This window comes from Salmo salar, chromosome 10 (genome assembly GCF_965601325.2).
Source record: "Salmo salar chromosome 10, fSalSal1, whole genome shotgun sequence".
Taxonomy (NCBI): Eukaryota; Metazoa; Chordata; class Actinopteri; order Salmoniformes; family Salmonidae; genus Salmo; species Salmo salar.
In genome coordinates this window covers 32,891,407-32,910,715 of record NC_138300.1, presented here as the reverse complement: position 1 = coordinate 32,910,715, position 19,309 = coordinate 32,891,407, and the positions used below count along the sequence as shown (strand labels likewise).

Genomic DNA, 19,309 nt, shown 5'->3' with positions numbered 1-19,309 from the left:
TCATAAAGGGGGTGGGTCTGTAGCATGGTACATCTCCCACTGCGGAGTAATGTGATGGGCTGTCACTGTTAAATAATCATCATTAAAATCATTAAAAACTTCTGCTTTGGCTTGCTTATATAGAGCGGGTAATATCTGTTTGCTGAAATGGGTGCAAGAGGTAAGTTCGTAACGTGGCTCAAGCACTTTCACGAGGTGCTAAAACTCCCTATTCTCAACAACCAGGAAGATTCAAATGAAAACAGAGATGACTGCTTTAAAAGATAAATAGCCTACAGTATAGGCTACAGGCCTATACAATTCAATAATATTGAAATCAATTTCATGTTCATTCAACTGAGTTCTATTTTGCTAATTGCAGGCTGCTGTCAAATGTTTGCCTCAATATATTTCGTGTAATGTGCGCAATGAGCCAAATCTTGATTTTAGTGCATTAGGGTAAGCCGCCTCAATTTGTGCAGTCATGATAATATCTTTCTAGGAGCTGATCCGTCGTCAGTATTGTGGAATGATTCTAATGTTAATGTAGATTAAAATGGAGAAAGACAGCGCTGCTCTCAGATCAGCTTTCTTTTGATCCTATCAGTATCAACACGCCTCAACACCCACTTAGTGAACCTTCTCTGCGTGGTGTTTTGGGAAACGCATGTTACATCTTTGGTCGTTGTAGGAAAGATGCATTGTTAAAACACTCGTAAGCCTACATTCCATCACCATCGGGAAACCAGGCCCATTACACAGGTAAGGTTCCTACCAGCAGACAGTTCTCTCAGCAGTGATCATGGAAGCTTTTATAGGACAATGGTGAATTACCTCAGGATGTCAAGCTAAAGATGTCTAAAGCTTTTTAAAGCTGGCTGTATTTAAGGGGCACATGGAAATTTGGACAGCTGCTCAGAAGGTGCTCAATGACCAGTCAATCTAATGGCATGTTTAGTACTTTGGTGAAATATATTGTGACCGTTTTCATGGGTAAAGCAAAAGGGGAGAGCATTAATGTGTACATTTTGCAAGATGTCTAACAAAGCAACAACAAAAAAGATTGCACTAACATACTCTGCATTTTCCAACCTCTTACCTGAGGTAAAATGCTTGCCTGGACATATCAGGGACACTCCGGTTGTTAAGACTTGGAACATTTCGCTTACCTCAACATATGATATAGGGAAGATTCCAATTTTATCCCCCAGCATTCCCTCTGCCCAGTTTTCGTCCACTCTGCGAATCACAGTTAGAATATCATCCTAGAAGAGAAAAGATGCAGAGCTTGTTACTGGGAAGACTGTCATTAAAGATGCTGCTAAATAGGAGATTTCCAGATCTTCTAGGAACAAACACACAGGATAGAAGAATAATGAGGCTGAGAGAGAGAGAGAGACCATGTTTTATTACAACTTCCAGAAGTACCCAGTTAGGCTACATTATTAGAGTAATACAGTACAGTGGATCCTGTTTAAAAAGGAACAAGATAAGCACTTTTGTTTGCTGGATCGAATCCCGAGCTGACAAGATAAAAATCTGTCGTTGTGCCTCTGAACAAGGCAGTTAACCCACTGTTCCCCGGTAGGCTGTCATTGTAAAGGAGAATTTGTTCTTAACTGACTTTGCCTAATTAAATAAAGGTTTAAAAAAATTCAAAGATATAAAACAGCAGACTGCTTATAAAAGCCAAGGATAGAAAGCTCTAATCTACCCTTTCAGTTGATTAGAATAGATCGAGAAATGTAGTAATTTAGCAATGGTACAGTAGCCATCTAGTTCTAGGTGTGTGAGTGGATAACTGGTCCTCTACACTAGGAGGAAAAATGCCTTGCATCCGCAGGACACGTCTGCAGAAAGAGACAGAGCAACACAGTTTCACTGAGGTTTGGTCAGGGTTAAGCCACAGAGCTTTTACAATCAACAGTTGTTGAGATGTTAGATGCTCCAAACTCAGGAAAATTACAGCTTAGAAAAAACAGTATAGGTTGTAATTAAAACTCTTGCTAGAAACTGTAGTTCCAACTTTAGCGACAATGTCCTATGTGGTAGGGCTGTGGCCTGTACAGTGGTCTAGAACTCACCTTTGTGAAGGGCAGGCAGTCCTTGTCTGCCTCGTTATCTTTCAGCTCAAAGTCATAGAGGGCCTTGCACTGTGGCGGGGGCTGCGGCAGGGGCTTGATGATCTGGACAAAGTTGGTGGGGAAAAAGCCGTGGACTCCGCCCATCTCTCCGTGGTACCAATTCTCATCCACCTGGCGTCGCAGGATGATGACGTCACCCTTACTGAACTTGAGGTCCCCAGGTTCCTTGCCATCGTAGTTGTACAGTGCCTTGGCACAGGGCAGCTGGGGTACACCCTGTAGAGGGAGAGAAAGAGAGATGGAGTGTTCAGGCTGTGTCCAAAACATCAGGACTCATGCATAATTGAGCACCACTCAGAACCACATTAATTTTTCAAAACACAGAAGTGTAAATGTGGACCAGAGCCATTAGGGACAAGAGCACAGTGAGGGGTTGTAGTGATGGTCCATATGGGCCACTGACCACACGAGGGAATCAGGAATAAACCACCCTGACCTGGGTAGCGCCACACTTTCAGACAGACCCCATCACCCTCACAGCTAGCATTTCACTCACTCATTGTATAATCTTCTTCCACCAAGTCAGAGTGTGCCTCAGTCACCACTCACTGACATTCATTCTCTGTTGCTTTCTAACCGAGAAAGAGACCCAAATGATGTACCGAAAAGAATCTTGGCCCAAAACAGACACCAGTTACTATGGAAACCGAAGAAAAGTGTGAAAGCCTACTTGTTATGGGAACATGCAGAAACAAGAGAAAAGTAAACTGCATTCCCAAAACAAGGAGTAAACTAAATGTGCATCAATAGCTTGGTTTCCATCTAATTGGCAACAGATTTTCATGCGAATATTCTAAAATGAATTAAGCGAGAAACCGCAAAAGTAATTTTTATGTGCACTACGTCATCACGCACAGCTTTTTATCTGCAATAAGTGAATTTGATGGTAACACATCTCTGGTGGTATGCACATTTACAATCAGAGATGCATTTCCATCAAATTGACTTGTTGAAGCGAAAAGGCTGTGCGTGACGTAGGGCACATAAAAATTACTTCTGCAGTTAAATTCCCATGTACGAATAAAAATACAAGTTAAATGGGTTTCCATCGCATTTTCAACTCTACTCATGGTTTTGTGACCAATATTTTTGCATTATATAGTGAATGTGCCCACTCTGGTCTTGGCACATGCGCTCTAGCCAACAGCTTGCATATACAGTGCAGTATAGCCTACATGATGAGAATATTATGGACAAAAGAGCAAGATTATTTTTATTTGCGAACGACAAATAATATTTATTGGAAAGGAGCATCAAGATCACTGTGCACTTTCACCACCCTGTGAAGTTCATCATATCTCATTTCACCTGGTGCCTAATAAAGTGTACGGTTTCCTGAGTTGTAGTGGGAGGGACACAGAACATACCATTGAGTGACTCCAAGTTTTTTTCCGAAATGGTTACTATGTCAATATTTGGGCATAAAAGTGTTTCCACTGCCATTTATTGCATAATTCAATTTTAGACAAAAAGATCCCACCTTGTCTAGCGTATTTTGTTTTGTCAACATTTGGAAAGTTTACTGACAAATTTGCTGTTTCCATCAGGCCTGTCATGACATTTCTATCCGACATGTAAACTCGGCAAAAAAAGAAACGTCTTTCAGCAAACTTAACATGTGTAAATATTTGTATGAACATAAGATTCAACAGACAAACTGAACAAGTTCCACAGACATGTGACTAACAGAAATGGAATAATGTGTCCCTGAACAAAGGGGGGGTCAACATCAAAAAGTAACAGCCAGTATCTGGTGTGGCCACCAGCTGCATTAAGTACTGCAGTGCATCTCCTCCTCATGGACTGCACCAGATTTGCCAGTTCTTGCTGTGAGATGTTACCCCACTCTTCCACCAAGGCACCTGCAAGTTCCCGGACATTTCTGGGGGGTAATGGCCCTAGCCCTCACCCTCCGATCCAACAGTCCCAGATGTACTCAATGGGATTGAGATCCAGGCTCTTCGCTGACAATGGCAGAACACTGACATTCCTGTCTTGCAGGAAATCACGCACAGAACGAGCAGTATGGCTGGTGGCATTGTCATGCTGGAGGGTCATGTCAGGATGAGCCTGCAGGAAGGTAACCACATGAGAGAGGAGGACGTCTTCCCTGTAACGCACAGCGTTGAGATTGCCTGCAATGACAACAAGCTCAGTCCGATGATGCTGTGACACACCGCCCCAGACCATGACGGACCCTCCACATCGATCCCACTCCAGACTACAGGCCTCGGTGTAACATTCATTCCTTCGACGATAAACGTGAATCCGACCATCCACCTGGTGAGACAAAACCGCGACTCGTCAGTGAAGAGCACTTTTTGCCAGTCCTGTCTGGTCCAGCGACGGTGGGTTTGTGCCCATAGACGACGTTGTTGCCGGTGATGTCTGGTGAGGACCTGCCTTACAACAGGCCTACATGCCCTCAGTCCGGCCTCTCTCAGCCTATTGCAGACAGTCTGAGCACTGATGGAGGGATTGTGCATTCCTGGTGTAACTCGGACAGTTGTTGTTGCCATCCTGTACCTGTCCCGCAGGTGTGATGTTCGGATGTACCGATCCTGTGCAGGTGTTGTTACATGTGGTCTGCCACTGCGAGGACGATCAGCTGTCCGTTTGTCTCCCTGTAGCGCTATCTTAGGCGTCTCACAGTACGGACATTACAATTTATTTCCCTGGCCACATCTGCAGTCCTCATTGCAGCATGCCTAAGGCACGTTCACGCAAATGAGCAGGGACCCTGGGGATCTTTCTTTTGGTGTTGTTCAGAGTCAGTAGAAAGGCCTCTTTAGTGTCCTAAGTTTTCATAACTGTGACCTTAATTGCCTAACGTCTGTAAGCTGTTAGTGTCTTAACGACCGTTCCACAGGTGCATGTTGATTAATTGTTTATGGTTCATTGAACAAGCATGGGAAACAGGGTTGAATCCCTTTACAATGAAGATCTGTGAAGTTATTTGGTTTATCTGAATGTGTGTGACACTGAATGGGTCTTGTTGGGTGGCTTTTTAAATGAGAAAGTCTATTATAGTACAGGATCAGTGTGATGAGCTTGGCTGGCTCACTGTATGTATGCATGTCTGTCTGTGTAATACAGAAGTCTAAATGCCCCAGACCTGGCCCAGTTCTCTCCCTGAGGAAGGTTAGGTGGTCTCGACTCGCTAGTCTGGAGCCCTGAAAGGACCATTCAGAGGTGACAACACAGAGGGGACGGGAAGGCTCAATGAACCCCATTCAAGATGGCTGTCCAAGAGGGCGGCACCAATCCAAAAAGCCTCTACCCCCTCACATCCCTCCCTCTACTCTGTTAGAGGCCTTTGATAGTGCTCAGAAACACAAATACTACCGACAGCGTCAATCTGAGCACTGACAGATGAAATTAACCAGATATCAGGGAGAAAGATAGTCAGAGGTAAAGAGAAATAAGGAAAATGAGGGTCTGGGACAGAGCGAGAGCTCAGCGCGAGGCGGCAGGCAGACAGACCGAGCGCGCGAGGCGGCAGACAGACCGAGCGCGCGAGGCGGCAGAGAGCGAGAGAGAGAGGCGGCAGAGAGCGAGAGAGAGAGGCGGCAGAGAGCGAGAGAGAGGCGGCAGAGAGCGAGAGAGAGGCGGCAGAGAGCGAGAGAGAGGCGGCAGAGAGCGAGAGAGAGGCGGCAGAGAGCGAGAGAGAGGCGGCAGAGAGCGAGAGAGAGGCGGCAGAGAGCGAGAGAGAGGCGGCAGAGAGCGAGAGAGAGGCGGCAGAGAGCGAGAGAGAGGCGGCAGAGAGCGAGAGAGAGAGGCGGCAGAGAGCGAGAGAGAGGCGGCAGAGAGCGAGAGAGAGGCGGCAGAGAGCGAGAGAGAGGCGGCAGAGAGCGAGAGAGGCGGCAGAGAGCGAGAGAGGCGGCAGAGAGCGAGAGAGGCGGCAGAGAGCGAGGCGGCAGAGAGAGAGGCGGCAGAGAGAGAGGCGGCAGAGAGAGAGGCGGCAGAGAGAGAGGCGGCAGAGAGAGAGAGAGAGAGGCGGCAGAGAGAGAGTCGGCAGAGAGAGAGAGAGAGGCGGCAGAGAGAGAGGCGGCAGAGAGAGAGAGAGAGAGAGGCGGCAGAGAGAGAGAGAGAGAGAGGCGGCAGAGAGAGAGAGAGGCGGCAGAGAGAGAGAGAGAGAGAGGCGGCAGAGAGAGAGAGAGAGCGCACGCGAGCGAGAGCGAGGCGGCAGAGAGAGAGAGAGAGAGCGCGCGAGACGGAAGTGTTTAGAGCTGGCAGGCGCTGCAGTCTTGTTAAAGGCTAACGAAGCGTTTAGCGGCTGAGAGTAGAATGAGAGTACAGAACACAGAGCTGTGAAGCTGAGCCAGGGTGACATCACCCGCTGCACACAATCACACAGCCCTGCCTGGACTTGGCCTGGGCCTCACAGCCAATCACACGCTGCACAGGATGGCCAGGGCTGTGAGGTGGGGGTGTGAGGGGGCCTGGGGGAGAAAGAATTGATGAGCGGGGCAGGCAGCCCCCTCAGCCAGCACGCTGCTGCTGCTCTAGAACTGGTCTCTGAGGGGAAAGCAGGTCTTTGAGTCAGCCTGGCCCTGTGCTGTCAGGGAGCATTGTGATGTAAAAGCACATTAGTGATGTACATTGTGATGTACATTGTGATGTAAAAGCACATTAGTGATGTACATTGTGATGTAAAAGCACATCAGGTTCTGCAGAAGAGGGGGAGGAGATCCAAAAGCTGACCCCTCCTGTCTCAGCCTCCAGTATTTATGCTGCAGTAGTTTATGTGTCGGGGGGCTAAGGTCAGTCTGTTATATCTGGAATATTTCTCCGGTCTTATCCGGTGTCCTGTTTGAATTTAAGTATGCTCTCTCTAATTCTCTCTTTCTCTCTCTCGGAGGACCTGAGCCCTAGGACCATGCCTCAGGACTACCTGGCCTGATGACACCTTGCTGTCCCCAGTCCACCTGGCCGTGCTGCTGCTCCAGTTTAAACTGTTCTGCCTGTGGCTATGGAACCGTGACCTGTTCACTGGACGTGCTACCTGTCCCAGACCTGCTGTTTTCAACTCTCCTAAGACAGCAGGAGCGGTAGAGATACTCTCAATGATTGGCTATGAAAAGCCAACTGACATTTACTCCTGAGGTGCTGACCTGTTGCACCTTCGACAACCCCTGTGATTATTATTATTTGACCATGCTGGTCATTTATGAACATTTGAACATCTTGGCCATGTGCTGTTATAATCTCCACCCGGCACAGCCAGAAGAGGACTGGCCACCCCTCATAGCCTGGTTCCTCTCTAGGTTTCTTCCTAGGTTTTGGCCTTTCTAGGGAGTTCTTCCTAGCCACTGTGCTTCTACACCTGCATTGCTTGCTGTTTGGGGTTTTAGGCTGGGTTTCTGTACAGCACTGAGATATCAGCTGATGTAAGAAGGGCTTTATAAATAAATTTGATTTGAAAAGCAGGACTGATATGAACATTTGTACAATCGGACTGTACAATTCAGGTAGCCTCATTTTTATGACATGGCTGTTTGTTCAACAATGGTCCAAATGCAGTGCTCTAGACACGGCACTACACAACAGAACCAGAACTACACTCAGTGAATTGACTATAATCTCCTCACAAGCCCATTGCTCTGCAGTCCAGGAGTGTTTTCCCCTACATACCCCTCTTCTGGCCTCACACAAGAGGGGCTGTCAGCAGATTTACATTTCCCTGTTTCACCCAGCTTAACAGAGGGAGAGAGAGAGAGACAGAGTGGAGAAAGAGAGACGGTGGGGGGGTTGAAGAGAGGGAGTGGGCTTCTGAATGGAAGAGTTGGTCTGTATGAATGAGATGGAAAAGGAGGGGGGGAGGAGGGGGTGGGTGTTTCCGGTTTGCAACCATGGAAACTATGCAGATGTGTCTGAACTGGACCAACATGCATGAGTTGAATCCAGGCTTCAGTCCAGTCCCAAACACCTCGAGGTCAGCTCCCCACCCCACAGTTGTAGTTTCCAACAAGCCAATATTCTACTTAGTTTAGCACAGAAAACATGGTAATTAACTACAATGGCCATAATCCATTGTCCGTTGTGTGTTTCTTTGACACCTGCTACGTAAAAGAGAAGAATGCATAATCGAGAGAGATAGAGCAGTTGCTTCACAAGGTATGAAAATACCTGAAAATACCTGATCTAAGTGATTGATAGTTGGTACTCAGGAGTCAAAGTATGCCTTATTTACTCTGAAGAACTAATAACATTTTGTTTTTGTCAGACAGCAGCAGCTCTAGAGATGAGATGATGACCCGGAATTAAATAAAGTCATCAAATAAAATAAATGTAATACAGAAAACTGAAATATTGTATTAAAGTAATGTGAATAAATGATGGTTAATAAGTGATAAGCAGTATTAGGCAGTCACTACCATCATGGGACTTTTATTCATTGCTTTATTCTGTGTTGTTACAGCATTCAACTCACATAATGCAAAGTGCACGAATCCCTCAACACTAGGAGAGACACACTACTGGGTTTCTCAATGTACCAGTCTCTGCCAGTGCCTGCTTGTTTATAAAAGAGAGAGAGTATCCTCCATCCAACCCCACACATATGGTACAATCCAGCTAGTCTCTTTCCAGAATGAGAGTCACTGTGCCAGTGTTTTTATGGCTTTTCCCCTCACCCAGAGAGCGAGGCAGACAGAACAGACTGCATTAAGGGACATCTTCCCTCCTTGCCGCAGCTCAGCCTCTCCACTCCCACAGATAAAGCCATGTCACCTCCCACCAATGTGTTGTGTTGAGGTGGCCGGGCCCAGATCACATCCCTTCCCAGCAATGAGATGGAGATCTATAATATAAACCCAACATTAAAGTGTTGATCCTATGTTTCATGTGTTGAAATAAATGATCCCAGAAATGTTCTATACGCACAAAAAAACATATTTCTCTCAAATCTTGTGTACAAATTTGTTAACATCCCTGTTAGTGAGCATTTCTCCTTTGCCAAGATAATCTACCCACCTGACAGGTCTGGCATATTAAGAATCTGATTTAACAGCATGATTACAAAGGTGCACCTTGTGCTGGGGACAATAAAAGGCCACTCTAAATTGTGTAGTTTTGTCACAACACAATGCCACAAATGTCTCAAGTGTTGAGGGAGCATGCAATTGGCATGCTGACTACAGGAATGTCCACCAGAGCTGTTGCCAGAGAATTGAATGTTCATTTCTCTACCATAAGCTGGCTACAACGTCAATTTAGAGAATATGGCGGTACGTCCAACCGGCCTCACAACCGCAGGCCTCACAACCGCAGAGCACGTGTAACCACGCCAGCCCAGGACCTCCACATCCGGCTTCTTCACCAGTGAGATCGTCTGAGACCAGCCATCCGGACAGCAGATGAAACAGAGTATTTCTGTCTGTAATAAAGCCCTTTTGTGGCAAAAAAACTCTTTCTGATTGGCTGGGCCTGGCTCCCCAGTGGGTGGGCCCCTGCCCAGGCATGTGAAATCCATAGATTAGGGCGTAATTCATTTCAATTGACTGATTTCCTTATATGAACTGTAACTCCGTAAAATTGTTGAAATTGTTGCATGTTCCATTTATATTTTTGTTCCGTATAGATACTAAGGCTTTAATTACAGCTCTCTCCCTCCCTCCCTAGCCCACATAAACAGCTGCTCTGAAAGAAACGTTTAAATGGAAGTCATCATTCAGCGGCATAACTCTGTAAGACAGACAGAGCACGTCTAATGAGAATCTGACTACAAGCCACAACTAATCACTTCTGTCCTGGTTATAGATTTAAGCACATGATTAGACAATACACGTCACAGACCCACAGTGTGTGCACTATGACTGATCAATACAAGTACACACATTTCCACATCATGCATGAGAAGCTGACTACACAACACACTATTTTGATCCACAATGCACACCTACATGGGAATCTCAGCCACTCTCTAAATTGTGTGCGCGCACAATAACAATAGTAACAGGCTGTGTGTAAGGCAATATTGCATGGCATCAGATGGTGTGTATAATCCTACCTTCATCAGAGATAATGCAATTAGACAGAAGTGGAGTGCCAAGGGGATTTGGCTGTAATAGTGTTTACTTAAGTTCCACAGCATCGGATCATAACAGAATTACAACACTGTTCACTCTACAGCACCGCCAAATGTCAACAACCAGCGAGCAAACAGATAACACAAATACACAATGCACACAGACACACAGCAAGACAGACAGGGTAAGCTTAGGTCACAGCCTGTGGACTAGACTAACCCTAACCATATCCTAGCCGCCAGTGACGACAGCAGCACTAGAAACACACAAATAAACTGCAATTTTAACTGAGCAATCATAGGTTATGAACCTGCCATCTGGCATGATTTATATGTACAGTAATAGATTATGAAGAGAATGTGTGCTGCTCATCCACACAGCTACTCTACCCAGTAAGAGCAAGCCTACTGTTTGAAGCTGTCATAGATGGCCATTGGAGTCTATAGGCAGGCCTTGGCCAAGAAATCTCCAGTCTGGAAGATTGAGGATGACAGTAGAGTGGTTCTTCTTCCAGACAGCATGTCTTCATTTCCAGCCAGGCCTCCTGTCTCTCCCCCGTGGGCTAGGGCTCCCATATGAAGACCCCTAGAGACTCAGCAGGGGGTGGGGGACAGGCAGGCAGGCGGCCGACCCTACAGCCACAGGGGGGGACGTCTGCATCTGCCTGCCCCCACCCCAACCCAGAGACATCACAGACATTCCTGGAGAGGGAACAGTATTGTGTTCTGACCAAAACATGGCATTCTGTCTTCATCAACATGTCAGTGTGTACTGCTCAGACTACCCTAGTGTTGAGAAAGCACACGAAGGGAGTGACACATTGGGGAAGTGTGGAATTCGAGGGGCAGGAGCATTCTTGTTTTCATTAGAGCGCCATTACTTTAAATTGGTTCCTAATGGTCTCGTTTATGACCACTGGGAGACAACAGCCTTCCCTGTTCCCTCCCTGTACACACAATCCTGGGGGCTTCGGACTGTGTGCCTGTCATATGCAGGGACAGGACTAGGGACAGTCAAGGAAAGAATGAACTAGTTTGAAGAGAGGAGGTGGTATGATGTATAGGTTGATTTGAGCCAGACTCAGTCAGGACATATGGAGACAGAGGAAATGAGTATCAGGAGAGAGGTTGAGTGACATGTTACAGGGTGATTTTCACCCAGAAATATACTTACTACTCCTGCCTGAGTCCTCTAAAGGTTATCTGAGTCCTGTTAAAAGTTGTTCAGACTGAGCCGAATCTACCTCAAACTGGTCTGTTCATTGAGCTAGAGAGAGCAGCTACCTAGTGCTACTGCTCCTACTCCTGCCCCCCTCTCGCATGGAACCAACACTGAGACAAAGGCTAACTTCCAACTACTGGTTTCTAAGGCAACCCGTCTCTGCGTGCCTTTTCTGGGACTGTTTATGGGTCTATTGACAATGTACTGAATCTTGTGAAAGAGTCATTCAAAGTCAGCGGGGCAGTGCTGAAGTCAGAGTGGTAAAAGCAACATTATAAACTGGGTAGTTCAAACCTTGAATGCTGATTGGCTGACAGCTGTGGTATATCAGACAGTAAACAACAGGTATGACAAAACATTTCTCGTTGCGAGAACAGCCCTTAGCCGTGGTATATTGGCCATATACCATACCCCCTCGTGCCTTATTGCTCAAGTAACACCCAATATCGGAGTGAACAGATGCACGTCTTCTAACATGAGGAGTTTTCAAATAAACCCTTAGTTTAGCTTCCTTTGTGTTCTTGTTGGAAGTCTTCACTACTTACAGTGAGAGAGAGAGGAGGCAGACAGACAGGGGTGTGGAGGCCAGACGGAGCTCTGGCTCACACATGAACTTCTCACGAGTCCTCTCAGGCAACTCTACTAATGGCTCTGTGTATTATTGGCACTGTAGATCTTCCTGTTCCTCCTCCTATCCCTACATCAGGTCACTATAGGGCTTCCTCATCCAGACTAATACACATACCAAGAGGCATTGCTTCCCCTCCTCTGAGTGCCAGTTATAAACACACACCTCAGGAGTAACCACTCGTTGACGCCAACAAATTCTCCCTTTACGGCCTGTCCACTGGCCCTGGGCTGCAGTGTGGGGGCTCCTGGGAATTGCAGTCATTGGCTATGATCAACGCGGCCTCTAATGGAGTCTGGACACTGAGGGTCCATGAGGGAGCCATGTGTAGGCCTAAACCAGGAACTAGGCTACATTCAGAATTCACTTTAAAAGAGGGGAAAAACCTATAAAAACTTTAAACACATGGAAGTACAACTAAGACATTGCTGAGGCAAGAGCATTTAGTAAGCTACAGATTAGTCATAAAAAAGACACCAGTTTGCCAGGAAAGGGGTCTGGGTTTATGAAAGACTTATGGCAACAGCGCACTCAGCCATACGGTTTTCATAAAGCTGTGAGTGGCTGGGTGTGTGTGTGTAATGAAGGTGCCATTTTACGTGAGCATGTGTGTGCAATACATGTGTGCAGACTCGCTGTGAGTGTGCATGTGAGCGTGCGTGTCGTGCGTGCGTGTCTAGCCTTTACCTGGCTGATTGGCCCCGTTCCAGCGTTGAAGGCTGGTTCTGGGTGGCCCGGGATCACACAGACCTGAAAGCACAGAACTCTCCATCTCTGTGCCAGTTCATACACTGACTATGCTTTAAGACTGTCTCTCACACGGGAAAGAGCCAACTCACATTACACTGAGGAGAGGGAAGAAGCATGACCAAAAGACAGATGGACTAGAGGAAGATGGAGAGAGAGAGAGGAGGAATAGAGGGAGCGAGAGACGAGAGAGAGGGAGAGAGAAAGAGAGAGAGGGGAACACTGAGATAGGAGTGTCAATGTGATGGCGTTTGATGGGACTGACAGAACCTCCACTCCAACATGAGCCAGAAAGACACAGAAACATGTAGAGACAGGGTGGCCCAGCAGACCCTTCCAGCCAGGACTAATCTAATGCAGCAGGAACAGCTGGGAAAGCTAGGACAAACAACCAGAAATCTGTTCCCTTCACATCCCTGCCTGCAGTGGGGCAAGAAAGAGAGTGAAAGAGTGAGGGTACAATACAGGTTCTTTCACTAATCCACCACAGATATCTTTCACCGGGCCAGCTTGGCCACGCAGTCACTAAAAGCAATGATTCTAAAACAACTCCTCCGCTGTCACTTCTCTCTCCTCCCACTCTCCTCTTCTCCCAGTCCATCTTGCTCTGGCTGAGGGGGAGGTATGTTAAATGGGATGAGTCGTGCTGCTCCAGACTGAAGGAGAAAAGGCTGGGGTCATGAGTGTTTGGTGACGGGCTGAGAGAGATGAAGAGCGGGGCAGGCTATTAGTCCGGCCCCGAGAAGCTCAACATCCATACATTCAACTCCTCTCTCGTCAGTTCACTTCTCCCTCTCCACAGGGCTCTTTTCTGCTCAGCCTCCCTCTTTTGCCCTCTCCCACAGAGGTCAGCCTATTGGCCCCCTTTGGAACCACAGAGGTCAGAAGGATGTCAGTGGGTGTTTAATATCATGTTTCCATCCATGAGTTTAATGCCTATTCAGATACAAGAGAGGAAATAGGAATCTCCCAATCTAGAATGAGCGGACAGAGGCTTTAGCATAAATAGAGATTAGGATGAATACTGGGGGATTACTACAAATGTCACAGTTATCAGTCTATCGAGTGCGGCTTGGTATGAGCTGAATATTAAGCGCCTCTTCAGATCTCTCCACTCCCCTCCACTGCCGGCTCTTAGAAGGGAGCGATATGTCTGCAGGCTTTTGTTCCAGTCAGCCAGCCAGCCATTCAGACTGAGGCAGAGCCAGCTGTTCCTGTCCTGCTGGGTCAGACTGGACTGATTTAGCCCTGTGTGGGGTAGTGGCACAGAGGGTTAATGGTTTAAGGATTGGATCATTTGCCAGGCAGACAGCAGCTCCCCAGATCCTGAATTCACAGTACCTAGACTAGAGACATACCAACATAGTTAAAATTCACTCCAGGCAATTTCTCTTCCTTCTTCTGATTACAGGGCTGTCAGTTGGCACTGATGGGCCATGAGCAATGAACATTGTTTGGACTTTAGGTCATGGGTTGGCCCTGGTGGTTTCAGACCAGTGGCCTTTAAGCCGGAGTTTGACCTCTTGGGTCTCAGACAAGTGGGCATCAGACTTTGGGGGCAGAAAGGAAACAGTGGGCAGCTGAACGGTTGTTTGCATTGGCTGGTATTTGGACACCTCTACAGTGGACAAACAAAGACAGCGTATTGACGCAGTCGTGAAAAAGGGCCAGTTCACAAATGCTGCATCGGTTCCCCCTCTCAAAGACCATCACAGCTATGTCCATCATTCACCATTCTGCGAGAAAGTGTGTGTGTGTGTGTCCGCCCATGCAATTCAGTATGGGAGTGTGTGTGTGTGTGTGTCTTGTTTGCAGTGTTCTTCCCCAAACACCCACAGCTCAGACCTAACATCTAACTGCTAGCTTTTCTTCTCTGATGAATGCTGGCAGAGAGCTGGAGCCACGGAGCCAGAGAGCAAGGGACAACTGACAGGCTGTTCAGGAGCTCAGCATAGACAGACCACTTTACTATACACTTGTTTTCCTCCAGAGTGGATTGGCTTTGGCAGACCTGTCCACCAGCTTATGCAACCCCCTTACTAGACGTGACCCCAGTCTGTCCAGTCTACCAAGACCATGACTGAGTCTCCTGAAGTCATGTCTTAAATCTTGAAGTATGGGAAACAACAAAACTGTTGTTTTTGTGGGTAAATATGTGTAGAGGTTGGGTTGGTCCAGACTGGCCTGAGTCTCTGTAGAGCAGCCAGCCCTCCCATTATCAGCTTATCAGACTGAAGGCGTCAGGTCAGAAAAACAACAGCCAGGCAGGGAGGGAAGGGCTCCTGTTCTGTTGAGGCCCACACCACAACACTCCCTGGTTGCTGTGGTTACTGATCAGCCCCCCCTAATGACATTATGGTCTGGCTGGCGCTGAGAAGGGACTAGGAGGGGCTGTGTGTTTCTGGCTCCAGAAGTCATGAGGCAGTGAGACACAGTAGGAGCTAATGAGGTACCCACCCTGCCATTATCAGTAGCTCAGAGCCCAGCTCACATACATACCACACACAATATCAATACACCTGGACTGTGACACCTGGCTTAGATGTTAACACTGCACTGACTGCATGGTTACAGAGTAGAGACATGGGTCTCCCTGCACCTGTGTGGGTGTGGGTCAGGGTTTCTGTTACCCAGTAATGGTTTGCTTTTGACCAATAAATATAATTGCTGTCGGCCAATTGTCCTGGAGAAAAAGAAAAAGTCACATTTCAAAATAATGATTTTTAGCCTATTAATTTATGCTAATATCAGTCGAAGGAAATCCATTTGAATTTGTGATGCACCAATATGACATTTTTTTGGGCCGATACCGATATTATTCTTGCAAAAGAAAAACCGATAACCGATATTACAGTTTTTGCAGCCTTAAGCATTCTAGTACAGTTAAATAGTTAACACACACACACACACACACAGCGGTCTAAGGCACTGCATCTCAGTGCAAGAAGCGTCACTACAGTCCCTGGTTCGAATCCAGGCTGTATCACATCCAGCCGTGATCGGGAGTCCCATAGGGCGGCGCCCAGTTGGCCCAGCGTCGTCCGGGTTTGGCCGTCATTGTAAATAAGAGTTTGTTCTTAACTGACTTGCCTTGTTAAAAAGGTCTCACACACACCAAAAAGTTATTTTGTTGGCATTTTTCCCCATTACCAGTAAAACATCATCAAAACCTATTTCACTTGCTGTGCTGTTTTGTTGTTCATTTGTTCAGTTGTTTCATTCCCAACCAGGATTTCGTCAAGCAGTGATGTTTCAGCTCTGTCTGTCCGTGGCCTCTCTTCCTTGGTGCGCACTGTCACTGTGTGTTTCCATCTTATCCAGCTGTGTATGTAACATTTCATGTAAACCCTGTTCCTTGTCTGCGATGAAGTAGCGGTCCTTGTACCTAGCATCGAGTATGGTGGCGACACAGTAAAGAGAGAATGCCACCGAATAGCTTGTTCACAGCTTGTGTGGGCAGTTTTGTTGAGCAGGTGTTTCAATGCCATGACAGGGTATCACGTCTGCTGCAGGAGCAGTTGATGAGCTTATTTCTCCAGTCAGTTGTTGGAATGGAGCTAGGAGTGTGTTCATGTTTCCAAGTTTCAAACATGTTCTCAAATACCATTGAAATGGCAGCAACGGTATGACAACCAGCACATTCATGAGCATGAAATACGACTTTCCCCAGTACGAAATCCTCGTCAACTCACTGTGCTGTCAGACTAAGCATGCTCATGGGGCTGATATCGCTGGTCCAAATGTCAGTCGTGAAGCTAATAGCAGTGACGCTATTACTGTGTAACTCCGGTAGGGAAACATCTGAACAATACCACACTTTCTAATGTTAGTGTGTACCGGTGCTCATCCAGTCGCAAAAGCAACATCACCAACAACAGAGAACAGTTGATTTTCAAGGGCAATGAATTCCATTATCTTGGCTTTAATGGACTTCGCCTTTGAGTTGTCTCAGTGACATTTTCTTACTCTTTCAAATGACTGCTCGACTTGTTGACTGCTCGATCCACACAGCAGATATTGTGGGCTAGGTTAGGAATGCTGCGTTGCACAACATTTTACGTGGCGTCATTACTTCATGCACCCATGTTATATAGGTATGCACCTCAGTGTTCACAACAGTTTTGCACATCAGCATTAAACTAGACATCAAGCAGATGTCGGCCAATTCCGATATCGTCACCGATATATCGTGCATCCCTAATTTCAATAGTTATGCTTATCGGTCTATAGGTTAAGTAGCATAATTAAATTGGCACGTGTACAGTATATTCGTTATGCATCTTATTTGTCACACGTACTGTACAGCATACAGAAAGCCTTTGACCGGAAAATCTGTCAGACCGCGTGAGAGCAGCTGCTACAGCATCTCAAACAGAAAATGCACAGGCACCAGAACACAGGCTTTATCGGCACGTCACACACCACTTTGCAATGAGCTGGAGGCAGTATTGCATTTAGAAAACAATCGTTTGAAACCTCAACGTTTTTTTTCTTTACATATGAGGCAGGTCTTACCTTGCTTCCAAGTATCCTAGCCAAAATCAGGCCATATGCAGAGGCAATCATTTTAAATAAACTTTATTTAATTTTCCAGTAGCCAAAGGCACAATCCTATTCATATTAGCAACACATGCTAGTTGTTGCATATTAAATCTCATCTTTCAAAATTTCTAACGGATACTTTGATCTCTGTCACATGAAACCACTCACATGTGCAACGTAATGTGAAGAAATAGTTTATCAACACTGTAAGCAAAAATGTTTTGATCTGTTGCAGACTCATTTCTTTTTAACGTTAAAAGTTTATGTAGCCTAGGCATACCAGTTGTATGAATTTGGGATCCATCCTCCCACAACTGTCCCAGAGTCTGTTTGGAAAAGGCTATTTCTTTCTTGACAAGCTGACCAATAGAATAGATCAACTTCCTAGTATGGGGGATAGTAGATTGATTTTGTTGTTCGTTACGCATCTTGGTTGCTGAAGAAAAGTAAATGTGGACTGTTTACCTATTCTATTGGCCCTGTCCGGGGGTATCGTGGGAACGGGGCCACAGTGTCTCCTGACCACTCCTGTCTCAGCCTCCAGTATTTTTGCTGCAGTAGTATGTGTCGGGGGGCTAGGGTCAGTCTGTTATATCTGGAGTATTTCTCCTGTCTTATCCGGTGTCCTGTGTGAATTTAAGAATGCTCTCTCTAATTCTTTCTCTCGGAGGACCTGAGCCCTAGGACCATGCCTCAGGACTACATGGCCTGATGACTCCTTGCTGTCCCCAGGCCACCTGGCTGTGCTGCTGCTCCAGTTTCAACTGTTCTGCCTGGAACCCTGAACTGTTCACCGGACGTGCTATGATGTCCCAGACCTGCTGTATTCAACTCTCTAGAGACAGCAGGAGCGGTAGAGATACTCTCAATGATCGGCTATGAAAAGCCAACTGGCATTTACTCCTGAGGTGCTAACCTGTTGCACCCTCAACAACCACTGTGATTATTATTATTTGACCCTGCTGGTGATCTATGAACATTTGAACATCTTGGCCATGTTCTGTTATAATCTCCACCTGGCACAGCCTCTCGGTTTCTTCCTAGGTTCTGGCCTTTGTAGGGAGTTTTTCCTAGCCACCGTGCTTCTACACCTGCATTGCTTGCTGTTTGGGGTTTTAGGCTGGGATTCTGTACAGCACTTTGAGATATCAGCTGATGTAAGAAGGGCTTTATAAATAAATTTGATTGATTGATTGATTATCTTCAAAAAGTGTGCATCAGAATTCGGTAAGAATGACACACGTCATTGCATCCTCGACTTGCATGTTCTGTTAAAATGAATTACCATAATCTAAATGTGATTCTTAGCACCGTGGGTGGACACCATAATCAGGTTACACACCCAATGCATATGGGCCTGGGAAATTTCTCAATCTCTCAAAATGTCCGGTAACTGAAAATGCTGCTGGTAAAATGTCTGGTGTCACATTTTCCTAATGGAAACTCTGGTGTGGGTCATGCAAGACTTTAATTTACCAGACATCCATATGCATTGGGTGCGTAACGCATTTAGGCTTCCACCCACGGTGCTCAAAATCACATTTCGATTATTGTAATTAATTTAAACAGAATAGAAATTGACCTGTAAAGTTGTAATAAAATTAAGTAGGACGATGTTCTTAAACAACATGACAGGTTGTATTGAAAAGCAAAACATTGCCCGTTGAGTCTTCATCCCTGCTATAAATCATAACTGAATATAATTTAAAACAAAGAAAAAATTGCCTAGAAGAACAAGTCGCCTACAGTGCAATAAAACAGTGCAATTTGTATAATATAATTTGCAAACAACTTGTCCTATCGGCTATTTGTATGAACATGTATTAATAAATAAAACAGCTGTTTTCAAATACAATCTAGGCCTCTAACTTAAATTAGGCCTAATAAATTTAAAAACATGGCTGTCTACGAACACCATGGCCAGCCGGTCATGGCTAGAAGGGATCCAGATTGTCAAATTAACGTCAGATTTGACTTTCCGTAGCAGGTCAGGAGAACTAGGTTAAGGTTAGGAAATG

The 19,309-nt window shown here is 46.1% G+C and overlaps 1 protein-coding gene across 4 annotated transcripts in view; it reads right to left on the bottom strand.

The window, feature by feature from the left end:
• Window positions 1-19,309, bottom strand: part of LOC106560245 (E3 ubiquitin-protein ligase SH3RF1) — a 63,300-nt gene that overhangs the window by 27,721 nt on the left and 16,270 nt on the right. For 3 of the 4 annotated variants that reach the window (XM_014122902.3, XM_014122904.3, XM_014122903.3), the window contains exons 3-5: window positions 12,690-12,752; window positions 2,064-2,339; window positions 1,149-1,244 (exon numbers count right to left, since the gene is read on the bottom strand). In XM_014122902.3, coding sequence (XP_013978377.2) covers window positions 1,149-1,244; window positions 2,064-2,339; window positions 12,690-12,752 — 435 coding nt within the window. The remainder of the gene's footprint in view (window positions 1-1,148; window positions 1,245-2,063; window positions 2,340-12,689; window positions 12,753-19,309) is intronic. The other variant, XM_014122905.3, reaches the window with a different exon arrangement.